This window comes from Sinocyclocheilus anshuiensis, unplaced genomic scaffold (assembly GCF_001515605.1).
Source record: "Sinocyclocheilus anshuiensis isolate Anshui unplaced genomic scaffold, SAMN03320099.WGS_v1.1 scaffold524, whole genome shotgun sequence".
NCBI classification, from domain to species: Eukaryota; Metazoa; Chordata; class Actinopteri; order Cypriniformes; family Cyprinidae; genus Sinocyclocheilus; species Sinocyclocheilus anshuiensis.
This window is the reverse complement of record NW_015555703.1, coordinates 1,248,907-1,262,293: the sequence shown is the minus strand read 5'-3', so window position 1 is coordinate 1,262,293 and position 13,387 is coordinate 1,248,907. Positions and strand designations below refer to the sequence as shown.

At 36.5% G+C, this 13,387-nt stretch overlaps 1 protein-coding gene across 1 annotated transcript in view; it reads left to right on the top strand.

Moving 5' to 3' along the window:
* The window catches only part of LOC107671689 (rho GTPase-activating protein 21-like), a 76,236-nt gene that overhangs the window by 26,258 nt on the left and 36,591 nt on the right, over positions 1–13,387 (top strand). Inside the window, exons 3-7 of the mRNA XM_016464599.1 lie at positions 2,253–2,426; positions 2,556–2,577; positions 9,801–9,893; positions 9,990–10,068; positions 10,149–10,203. Coding sequence (XP_016320085.1) covers positions 2,253–2,426; positions 2,556–2,577; positions 9,801–9,893; positions 9,990–10,068; positions 10,149–10,203 — 423 coding nt within the window. The remainder of the gene's footprint in view (positions 1–2,252; positions 2,427–2,555; positions 2,578–9,800; positions 9,894–9,989; positions 10,069–10,148; positions 10,204–13,387) is intronic.

Sequence of the window (13,387 nt, the reverse complement as noted above, 5' to 3'; positions counted from 1 at the left end):
AATTCGTTTTATATATATATATATATATATATATATAAAACAAATAAATAGGCCTATACGAGAAACATTTTTACTTAAATTATAAATTAAGAAAATGAAAGAAAAACAAGTAGCCTATGCAGAGTTTCGGTTCATTTTTTGTGCTGCGCGAAAGGAAACCGACGGCAGAAAGCGGCATCCTATTTTTCTTTAGGCTTATTTTACAAAAGCACAAAGATTTGTTTTAATTGTGAATGTACACAAATAAAGGCAAACCTTTTACAATTCAGATTATCTTTAGGACTAAAAGGAGTAGTTTCTTCCACTGTTAGAAGGAAAAAAATTCAAGTGATTGCGCCGCATGCGCGCACAGTTAAGCATTGCTGCGTTGACTATGCAGCCTGTTCATTATCATAATATATATATACAGTCAGTCAAACACATGGAAAAAAACTATGTAGTAAAATCTGTTAAGCCGTTAAGGTTATGTGTTATCACTGTACCGCCGTGATGTTATGCAAAATGTGTTATGTTTTGTTTTACGTGGATATTGGAACGCGAGTGAAGTACATAATAAATAATAATTTGCTATTCAAATACATCGCGAATAAGGAAACATTTGATTTTGTGTGAAGTGAGAGACCCAGCGTTGGTTTCAGTTTCGTTTTAACCTAAATGAATTTGTTTTGGCTTGTCATTTATATTGCTATATAATGCTATTCTTGTTCTTTTCTAAATACTGTTAATTGAAAGGTTTTGTTGTGGAGTGAGGGGAACTAAAATAGCCTAGCTATGTTTACAGTGTTTATTATAAGGTTTGTAAACATTTCGCGTCGGCATTAGGCCTATTTCTGAATGAAATAATAAAATGCGACTTATACGCGACTTGTTTTTTCCCCCTAAAAAACAAATTTTTTAGACGCGTTGCGTATTTTAACCATGCAGCAAACCGTTTTAAATATTTTGATAAATTACTGAAAAAATAAATAATTAAATGACTTTTTAAACTGTTTAACTGATTGTATTAATCGGTCAAAATTCTTACCGTCGGTTAACCGGTTAAATGGTTAAAATGAACATCCCTAGGCCTCAGACATCATCATGAGCAAATTACACAACTTGAGCCTTGTTAAAGTAAATAAAATAATAAATACATTTTCATTTTCAGAAAAACAAACAAATCCACAAACAAATAGATGAGATTTATTAATGCCAGCAAAACAAATTTGAACACTGAATCGTCCTGTGGGGGAACTGGTGTGTGGTTTCTGTTATCCTTAAATAAGCTCCTCAAGGAAATTAACTTCAGATGAGGCATAAAACATCACCCACACAGACATGACATCAGGCTAGTCCTGACTCAACCTTCAGTGGGTGTTCCTCAGCACGAAGAGGAAAAAGTCAAGGATGATGATGTCATAGCAGTTCTGATTCATCTTTGTGCTGATCCTGCTTTAGTTTGTTGACTTGGCTGTTTAAAATATTTACCTATACATCTATACAATCTATACAGAATTTGACTGTCAAATTTAATGTCTCAAATTTGTCCTTCTACCTCATGTGCAACAAGTTATGCCATTTCTGCGGGGTGTGTTTTGTCCACTGCTTCTGCTTATGAAAGCCAGCAGAGCTCTTGTTCAGTGCTTTCTTGCTCACAGAAGTGATTCACTGGTGTGAATGTCAGTGGCAATACAGCACGATCTGGACAGTCTGATCAGGATGAAACTGTCTGATCAGGGTTTTTTGCATTGATTTGGGTGGAATGGTTACCAGTGATGCACTAAAATTTCAGAAACTGAAAATATTCATTTAAAATACGAAGTTTTGGTTTTGGGCAAAATGGCTTTGAAATGTCTCAGATGGAATATTTTGATGCCATACAACTCCGTTTTTAATTGAGTGTTGTTTTATTAACTGAATTGAGTTAATTGATTGTTAAACACCATTTTCGGTTTTGGTTTAGTTTTTCAGCTAAATGAAAACTTTACTTTTGGTTTAGTGTTTTGTTTAAAAAATTAATTATGGTACGTCACTAAAATTTACAGATTTCAGTCTTTCCTGTGTCATACAAGTTTAATTTCCTTTGGACCCCCCAGTCGATTTTATATGCAGAAAGAACTTTCAATGCGTTCTCCATCCAATGAATGTTTTCATAAGATAAAATGTATGATAAAATTCATAATTTTTCATTTAATAGTTTTAATCTGGATTTGTTGATCTGTTGTACTCAGTGGCCATTCTTCTTCCTCATGATTTTATCTGTTTCTCTGTAGGATGTGGTGGATCAGGATGATTCTTCAGGAGTGCTCTTTCAGTTGGAGGAAGAGCCATTTTCCTGGCCAGGCCCTAAGATGCTTCGTCTGCGTCGCACTTCACAAGGCTTCGGCTTCACTCTGCGTCACTTCATTGTGTACCCACCGGAGTCTGCGGTGAACTCCAATGTTAAGGTAGTGTGCATCACTACATTCACTGGGGTTTCATAGTATCTGCTTTCTATCATTAATATATTTTAATTCTGTATGTTTTGTATATTTTTAAACACAAATTAATGTAGTTTTTTTTATTTGTTCTTCTAGGATGAAGACCACGGTCGTAGAGGTAAGTTATCACTTTTAGTAACATAAAACTAACTTAAATGTATACTGTATACTGTGCATTATGCACTTTACGTTCTGGTGTATACATTTTATAAGGTTATTTTGTAACCAAGTGTACTCCTGCCACATAAGGAAAGCTATGACAGTTGAGTGCATGAAGGTTCCACAGAAGTACATGAAGTGCATGAATACAGTAGATGGGCTGAATAAAAATTTTGACAGTAGGTGGTGCTTTTGGAACAGCAGAAATATAGTGTTTCCTTCGTTACCCTTGTTCCCCTGTAAACTCTACTAGATATTACATGGAGGTAGATTAAAAGAAACTTCTGAAATTTTGAAGGCAGTTAGTTCCCTTCATAGATACATTCATATAAACCCCCAATTCAGTATTTAGGATTTTCTTCCAATATTTTGAGCATAGCGAACAGTAGGGCTGTGTTTAATACATCGATATGACAATGTATCGTCACGTACTATTTGACTATACGGGAATCGATACAGCTGTTTCTGTATTGATACCGCAGCACGTTCGCAGCAGTGGACAGCGCTTAATTTGAATAAAAGAACAGCGTTTAAAATGGAGTGGAAAAGTGCAAGGTTTCTAAAAAAAAATAATGAAGAGAGTATAATATTTAGGCTAAAACAAGGTTTAATCTGGCTGCATAAGGAAAGCTATGACAGTTGAGTGCATGAAGGTTCCACAGAAGTACATGAAGTGCATGAATACAGTAGATGGGCTGAATAAAAATTTTGACAGTAGGTGGTGCTTTTGGAACAGCAGAAATATAGTGTTTCCTTCGTTACCCTTGTTCCCCTGTAAACTCTACTAGATATTACATGGAGGTAGATTAAAAGAAACTTCTGAAATTTTGAAGGCAGTTAGTTCCCTTCATAGATACATTCATATAAACCCCCAATTCAGTATTTAGGATTTTCTTCCAATATTTTGAGCATAGCGAACAGTAGGGCTGTGTTTAATACATCGATATGACAATGTATCGTCACGTACTATTTGACTATACGGGAATCGATACAGCTGTTTCTGTATTGATACCGCAGCACGTTCGCAGCAGTGGACAGCGCTTAATTTGAATAAAAGAACAGCGTTTAAAATGGAGTGGAAAAGTGCAAGGTTTCTAAAAAAAAATAATGAAGAGAGTATAATATTTAGGCTAAAACAAGGTTTAATCTGGCTGCAAGGGAACACAACCGGGGTTGCCTGATATAAAGAGACATAATCCCCGAAACAGAGCTTCACACTTGCGCGATACGTAAATATCTGCTAAGTGTGTTACTTATTTTTGGCAACCATGTGCTCATGCTCTCTCTCCACTGTGGATAAAAGCGCTGGCTTTCTGAAAACACCAGTAAGCTTTCGGTTTAGCGATCTCCACTTCAATATTCTATTCTCAGAAAAGTGTAATTCATCACGTGTTCATTTACGAGAAAGAGAGAGAGACTGTGTATGTATGAATTACCTCTCTTTTAACAGTTCTCTCAGTTTTACCTTCTCTATTAACAGTGAAGCTGTGGCTTTAATTGCTTCGAAAACAATGATGTTACCAACTCCTTGCTGAGAAAGATAAATCTTCAGCGGTTAAGCTATTTTATTGAAAAAAATGCTGGGCAGCGCTGAGGCAGGGCTCTACAGTGCGACCATTTCAGTCGCATTTGCGACTGAAAACTACTGCGTGCGACTATGAAATAATATTTAGGAGCACCTGTGCGACTGACCCGATCAGCATATTTGTGTTTGTGCTGAGGGAGCTTCAAAGGTTCTAACGTACTTACGTGTTTCTGCAGCGTTGAGTAATGTATCACAGACGTATCCTCTCATTATAACAAACAAAGTGTTGACCGGGTGTAAATAAGAGATTCATTGTGCAGTGTAGGGAGCTTCGTCGATTAAAATGGAGTTTTGTGAGTGACAGCTTTTAATGATTATTAAGGGAGTTTGCAAATGTGATCTAGTTTAATGAACTGTTGTATTAAATCAATAAGTTAATATTAAGTGACTTATATTGTCTGACAACAACACAATTGCCTTATTTTGCAATTGATTAATGATTTCAAACAAAGTAACAGCTGAGCCGCTGCGCATCTCCATTCAAACACAGCGGTTTCGTTTATGAATGAACTGCGTTTTTAAACGAATCTAGTGAGTCAATGATTCAATTACCCATTCATAAAGACAGTCACGTACTTTGTTCCTGAATGAATCAGCCTTTCGATGAATCAATTGAATGAATGATTCAGTGATAAAATCAGTGACTTGCTGCCACCTGCTGGCAGTTTTAGTTAAATTTTTAAAGTATATTTTCTGTTATTTAAATCATTTAATATTTCTATATTCAAAATGTTATATTTAAAACATTAACCTCAACATGAATTTAATTGCACTTCATGCGACCTCTGAGCCTCATTAAACGTCTGAAAATATACCTTCAAGCCACTTGTGTGTTCTTGTGTGCCAACTCTGTAGCACAAATATATTTCTTAAATACTGATTTTATTTGATTGGTAACTTATTCTTATTCTACTTCTCAAATTTTTGACCGTGCTCCTAAATTTATAATAGCACAAGCGCTCCTAAAAAGAAAAGTAAGCGTAGAGCCCTGCATCGTATTGTGACTTTGCTGGCAATACACAGCCCTAGAGAACAGTGAGTTTGATCTGCCTGGTACTGTATTTTCTCCACTCTCTTCTTTGCGTCCAACTTCAGCATATCCCGTCTCTCGCCTCTGTTAATGCCCTGTTTACAGACTTTGTAGTATTTCCACACAAATGCCATTTTTGGAAATAGTTGCAATGCAGCTTATGTGCAAGTCTGAAACAGAGATCAGCCAAAAATAAAACAAAAACCGTCCGTTTCTGATTGATGACTGGTGCATCTTACCACCCTAAAAGCTTGAATGAGTGCAGTTGTTCCCTCAAGGATTGCCTTTTATTCACCTTTCATTACTTGATAGCTCTTGTGACACGGTTGAGCACAACCGTCTATTGCTGCCAGAAATAACTCAGCCAGATTATTTCCCCTGCTCAACCTCTCCCCCTCTACTGTTTGAACTTTTGACCTTAGGTGTGTTTTTAAAAATGGCATCATTTTGTTGCAAAAGAGCTTGACTGTTAAAAATGTATTTGATGTTTTTTTTCCCCCTGCAATTTCATCCTGCTGTCAATTATGGATATGCAGTTATTTTCAAAATTAGCTAGATGGTGAGTTGTCTGAACGACTAGTTATCATATATGTTCTTACATTAAGAAAGAGCTAGACAACAATATGCAAAATGTGCAAAATGCCAAAGTGTTGAGTGAACACAGGAGACTTGAGACACATTGAGAAATGCTTCTGGCACTTTGGATGGCTAAAATGGTTGGTTTGGATGGTTGCGTCTCTGCATTCATCTCCCTTAAAGCATCCTCGCTACAGCAATACAGGCTTCTAAATCTGCTTCAGGACCCCCCACGCTGTGTTTTGTCTGTTTGACTTCATTACAGTGCAGATAACAAACTGTGACCTACATAGATTTGTTCGTTTTAAATTATAGTGAGGTTGTAATGCTCGTGGCATTTTAACAAACCACACTGAATAGAACAAATCACATTCTTGATAAAGAATGAAGAACATGAGGAGGGAAAGAACATCTGTTTGGAAATTTTTGTTTTATTGATAGTGGAAGAATGTTAAGATTCGCCAGGTGCAGGATATAATAGTTCAGGAATGAATGTCCAAATCCAGCATCTCTCCAAAAAGATCACTGCTATATTCCATCACTGGGCCCTCAAATCATGCCCCACTTTGCTCAGAGGAGATTCATACTGAGCTGTAGGTCTGTGAATTCTTAGCCATTATCTCTGGCCTGTTGTGGTGCACAAACCTTGTTAAATGCTCTTCTGCATGTTTGAGCCGGTGTGTCATGCAAGTATCTGACCTACATATTTCAGGGTTTCTTTAAAATAGACTAATCCAGCATAATGCTACAATGTAGAGCTGTGTAAAAGAGAAGTAAAGTCACATCTCTTCTCACGTCTATAGCATAAACTGTATCCAGTTCACTTTTTCTTTTGTAGCTGCCAAGGTTTAAGGATTTGAATCCACTGCATGCTTTTACTTTGGTCATTGAAAAGCATGGAATTGAAACAGGAACTGCTATTGTGGTTCATTATATTCTATGCAGCACAAATATAAAAACTTATTTTATCTTCTGAACAATCTCTAGCTTATAAGAGAGCATAGCACTATGAAACTTGATTTACATTACCTAGAAGAGTCCAAACTAGCTCACGAGTCTTGCATAACATCACTAAAGTGCCTCTGGTTTTGTATGCAAAACATAGTAAGACAAAAAAACGTACATCAGCATACGTAATAGTAAAATATTCTATTTGCATGGTATGCGAGAACCAGAAATGTTCATGTTCCAGCCTGTTTTTTATCTGCCTGAAAATGTGGTTACAGGTTTGTAGTTGTGAATTTCTTTGCTGGTTTTAGGTTGTTTTTATTAACCTGTACATAGAATCATTTGTGTCTGTATTTTGCCATGTTGCCGTTGTCATTGTCCTCGTTTCATGTTCTCAGCAACAGAAAGAAACTTGAACTCCAGTGTACATATTGCATAACTGACATACATCTATGTCAAATTTCACTTCTCGTGGTTGTGGCAAAGCAATCATTAGGATTAGTTTCATTTATCATCAGTGGTGCATTACTATTTTGAGTGTTTTGTTATTTCTGAACACCTGAACACATTTTTTGGTTTGTGTGATGTTATTACTATGAATATGAATTATGTGCCAAATGCTAAAAACATGGCAGTATTGGGTGCGTTTCTTGATATTCCTGAGGTAAATGTGTTTTTATGTTTGACAACTGCAGTGTATGACAGTGAACACAAGAGGGCACATTAAATCTTTACAAAAGCTTCATATTGCTAGAGAAGCAGGGCTGTCAGCATAGTATTATTGTGGTATTTATTTGCAATATGTACTGTGCATAGTATGAAAATTACTGTGCATAGTATGCAAATTGTCTGTATAAATAGAATTCCCTCACGACTTAATAACTGGATCTCAAACTGCAACAAAGCTACATAATATTTGCTGCTGTCTGGTTTATTTATACTCAGTGTTGATGTCTGTGCTCTTCACATTTGCAAAGTATGAATATCATGCCTCAGGCTTCGAAGCATTGTACTGTACTTAAACGGAAATTGTTTTGAAAACGTCGTCGTATACGTGAAACTTTTTAAAAACGCAAGGGAAAAACGTTTCCGTTTTTGACTGCACCATTGTCGTGTAAACATAGCCTAATCTGCTGATTTGCTGCTCATGAAACATTTATTATTATCAATGTTGAAACAGTTGTGCTGCTTAATATTTAAAATAATGCTATATAGGAGAGATAACAAGGGCAGCAAAGTTGGTGCAATCAATGTGAATGGTTAAATGTGAATATAATATAATAGTAATTAGGTCTGGGCGCTATATCTAAAAATGTATCAACGATATGTTTCATATCGTTCGGTATCGATAATTTTTGAATTTTTTTATAACCTTTTTTAAAAAGAGCAATAGAAAAAAATGTTTACATTTAGCCACTCACTTTAATGTTTAAATGTAACCACTTAAATTAACCCAATTTATTGAGACAAACAACAAATATTTTTTTGTTTTAACAGTCAAACACGCAATAAAAATTAAACAAATATCTAATTTCTAATGTCTTGTATGCAGATTAAATAGGTTTTAAAAAAACTTTTGTCTTGTCTCCCGAGGCCACAGGAGGGCGCAATGAGCAAAATAATGCAGCACATAATGTCAATGCATGGAAATAACTGTCTATAAAAAAACGTGCATTACGTGTAAATTAACTCATATAAATCAAATATAATTTCTGAAATTGCATAAACAATTATGAACAAAACAGTATCATGTATTTATGCATTGCTTAATACAAAGAGCCAAATCGCCCATCACGCAGATTGTATTTTTTAAATTGTATTTAAAAACATAAGAGACGCAGTGAAAAGGAATAAAAAATTTGCGACGTAGCCTATATCGTGCACTATATCGAACATTTTTTATATCGTTATCGAAGAAGGTGTACCGTCGATAAATATCGACACCGTTTTATCGCCCAGGCCTAATAGTAATTCTATTTTGTTGCCTGAAATCAGAAACAATTTGATCATTAGCAACATGTTTGAGGTTAATGAATCCGTGAATGTAGTAATTGTTCTCCAAACATTGTCCATTCTTCCCCAAATACATTATTGCTAAGCAGAATTTCAAAGCTATGTATATGTGTGTGTCCATATAGAGAGAGAGCTAAACAGATTTTAACTCCTAATTTGCTGCTTATTGATTGTAAGTAAAGCATTATAATGCATTAATATTTGTTTTATAAGTACTAATAAACAGCCAGAATGCTAATGAGCAACTAGTTGGTGGTGAATAGCTTCCCTATTCTAAAGTGTTTGTAATGTCACCCGCATTGTGCTGCTGTGGGTGTAGCTGTGTCTATTTTAACACACTCTTAGCATTGTGCTGACATTATTACTATAGCAACCAATGTGGATATAGCGGATATTAACTGTCTGAACAAATGGAATGGCTGTGAAAAACAAATTGTAATTAGGAACAGATCAAGATCAAAACCATAGTAGCTAATTAATGAGGTTGAGTGGTCTGTTTAATATTTTTTGCAGCCTCAAAGAGAGATTTAGCATGCTGACGGTGGATTTCAAGGCAGTTGGTGTCCGACTTTGGATGGTGTATGCATTATGCAGAATCCACAGGTTTATTTCCCATTCAACAGGCTAACAGAGAGATATTGAACAAAATAATGGGCTGTTGTGGAGAGATCCTCATTCCTTTCAGTGCAAGTAGACATGGACCTAAGCGTCTCATAGCTGTCATCCTCAGGGAATCTGTGGTGTTAGCTGTTCACTGTTAGATCTGTGATCTGTGTTCTGGCATACTATGTCAGGATGAAGCCAAGTATAGCACTCCCTCAGGGACTGAGGGATGTCACATTGAATGCTGGGTCACTTCCAGATGAAGTCCAAGCATTTCTGCTCTATTAATGGGTTAAATGTTTCATTTGAAAAACTGGTGTGATTAAAATATTTATTGTGGCTCAATCTTGTGACCGCTCGCTACTTCCCGGAGCTGGTTTGTTGTGATCTGGGCCACTCGTGACTCTGCTGCTTTTGTTGTTGCCAGGGAGACCGCGGAACAGACTGGAGCCCATGGACACGATCTTTGTGAAGCAGGTCAAAGAGGGAGGGCCTGCTCACAGCGCCGGACTCTGCACTGGTAATTACACCATCATTACAAATGTACAGCACATCGTTTCGTTTTGCTTATCGATTTCTGATAATCAAAAACCTGGTAATTTAACTTTATCAACAGGGGACAGGATAGTGAAAGTGAACGGCGAGAGCATCATTGGGAAGACGTACTCGCAGGTCATAGGGCTCATCCAGAACAGGTGAGAGTGCGTTAGAATTCATTTAGATGTGTCCTGATACATGTCTGATTGTGGCCCTAAATATTTATTTCCACTTCCAGTCATACATTTTTGGAGTTGTGTGTGATGCCAAAAGATGAAGATATACTACAACTGGTAAGATTTTACTGTTTTTGCATTATTATTTGTTTGTTTTATGTGTGTCCTAACCAGGTTGCAACACAGTAAAGCAACTGTTGATCAAAGCAGCAAGTGCCCGAAACATTTTCTTGGTTGCTTGGTTTTAATGTATGCGCCATTGCGCTTACAAGCCCCACCCACAGTGAAATCTCATTGGTCCAAAATCCTGCTCCACAGAGATGATATTACCATATTTTCCGGAAAATAAATCGCACCTGACTATGTCACTCCGAGTCAGAATTGAATTTTTGAGAGAAAAAAAAATAATGGAATTGGTCTATTTTATAAATGTTAAAATTAACATTTTATTATTAAATTGAGAAATAATGTAAAATATTAGTAAACATAAACATGTATTTCAGTTCCCCTCACTCCACAACAAATCCTTTACAGTGTACAGAACAGAACAGGAATGAGAAAATCTGAGAAATATAAGAACAAAGCAAACAAATTCTAGTGGCATTCATTATAAACTCAATTTATTATCAATGTCAGGCCTAATCAAATTTATTTAAAGTGAAACTGAAACTTCTGATGTTTGGGAAACATGCTATACAAATAAACTTGGGGCTTGTTTATTGGGCAAATAAACCTCTAATTGTCATGCTGCACATCATTTCCATGTTCATCATGAACAGGCAAATTGCATGTTGTTGTGCCTGGTTAGGACACAATGTTAGTGCTTCTTCAAATAAAACTGGTCAGAAGCTTCTGAATACATCATTCTAATGAGATCTCTGTATGCACTATATTTTGAGTTTGCATTCGGCAGCACTTGTTCTATTTGCCATGGAAATGAAGGTTCTGACCCATTTCAGAGGAAGGAGGCGGGTTGCTCTTGCTCCTCTGAGTGCTGCTTTATCTGGGACTGCTAACCAGGACACTGCAGCCTGTCCTTCTCCAGCGAGCCTCAAACTGCCGCACCATCACAGCTGCTTTCAATTACACTTCATCTGCCCTGCATTCTCTACGACACTTTCCATTACACACTGTTTTTCATGGGTGTAGTTGTTAATCAAGAACTTGTTTGGGATATATTTTAGTTCCTCTAAGTTGCTGTGAACTTTTGAACATGCTGTGCTTTGATAGAAAATGATAAACTTGTGTGCTGTGCATTTAGTTGATGCTCTAATACAGGGATGGGCAACTGGCAGCCCGCGGGCCGTGTACGCAGTGTCTTTTAGTATGGCCTGCTGGATCATATTAGACTCGGATGATACATTTTAAAACATCTGAAAAGCAAGTCACGTAAAGATTGCTTTCAGTTTATGATGTTAATACTATCTCCAACCAGGAGAGGTCGCTAGTTTCCAGCCGCTCCCCTATTAATTTCAGCGTAGTAGGATGCTAGACACTGATTAATGTAACATAAAAATACTATACATATTTATATATTTTGCTATTGCATTGTGAAGTCACACTTTCATAAACTTTTCTATAATCCTCTGATTATATAATGGTAAATATTACAATATCATAGCACAACAAAAGTGATCAGCAATAATGATAAGCCTAATACTCACAATAAAAATAATAAGGTCATATAGATCATAACACCGTCTCGGAGGTAAGAAGTGGATTATCCTTCACCTGAAATGTTTGGCTTTTCATCCTGAAAAACGAGGCAAATGTTGGATCACAATAATTAGGAACCAGTTTCCACAAATCCCTTCACTCGATTGGGATGTTCTCTTTTAGATACCAGGTTATTTTATGGTACCATTTAGAATAACTATTTTTTTTAAATTAAGCCCTTTTTAACTGTCCTTTTAGGTTGTTTTGAGAATGTTCTGTAGGCTACTGATAAAAAAAGGACCTCTGTATATTTGTTTGTTGCAAATTTACAGACAATGCAATTGAAATGTTTACATTGGCTAGTCAGGGTAATATTTTTGTCCACTGACAACAAAGTTTTCCTTCTGAATTAGCCTAACTGCACAAGTTTTATACTTAATAAAATCTTTAAAAACAAATTACATTAGTTATACTTCAATTTCCTTCAATAAAAAGGAAATTGAGTAAGACTGTGTAAAAGGTGTGTGGACATGGATTAGTAATCTGGCCCCTTGGTATAAAGGAGAAAAAAATGCTGGCCCTCGTCACTATCAAAGTTGCCCATCCCTGCTCTAATATAATGAAGCTTTAGAGTTTGTGGAGGTGAAGAGCAGGATGTTCTCTGAGACAAGATGGAAGCTCTCGCTTCATGAAAGGCTGTTTGTGTTGAAGCAGCCGCTCAGCTGGGAGAGAGATGCCAGCTGGGGCTTGGCACATGAGCTCTCTCTCACGTATTTCTACTGATTTCGGCACGCAAAATAAATTCTTCAAAAAGAACACAAAGAATGGCCTTCTCAGCTACCATAGTTGCAACTCTTGCGCCCAGGGCTGCGTTCAGCCCCGACAAAACGGTGCGAAACGTTTTTTAAACTGAAACGGTGGTGCGTTGAACACCCTGTTCTGATGACGCAAGAGTTGCAACTAATGGTAGCTGAGAAGGCCATTCTTTGTGTTTTTTTTTTTTTAAAGAATTTTCGGAGCCTGATGAAATCGGTATAAATATGTGTTTAATACGTTTTAAATAGAAAAGTTTATGAAAGTGTCACTCCACAATACAAGAGCAAAATATATCAAAATATGTATAGTATTTTTGTTACATTAAGGAAAGGATATGGACCAGAAGACATTGCAATTACTAAATGATATTTAGACAGACTTAAAGAAGTTCCAGATCTATACCTGTGCTCTAATTATTTCAGTTATTTTGCCTTTAATGTAAATAAACATGTGCAAACAATATACTTGCTCTTGTTAATTTATTTTGATGTTATTTACATTGTGCGAGCTGTCTCTTTAATACCACGTGGTTTATATACATGCTGCTGCTGAATGGGCTGACATTTTGACACACCCACCAAATGAGAAAACGCATCTCAAACCCCGTTGCACACCGTTTCCAGGAAACATGTCGTTCAAACCGGAAACCGTAGCAAAACGTTGTACACCGGTTTGAGCTTGAACTTGCCCCTGCTGGCAGAGAACAAAGTTGCTTTTTCAATAAGCCCATCTGCTATTTTTGCTACATATTTTTAAATGTGAACCAGTGGATCGACAAAAAGCTAATGCATTATAAAAATCTAAACAATTAAGACACTAAGATATATTT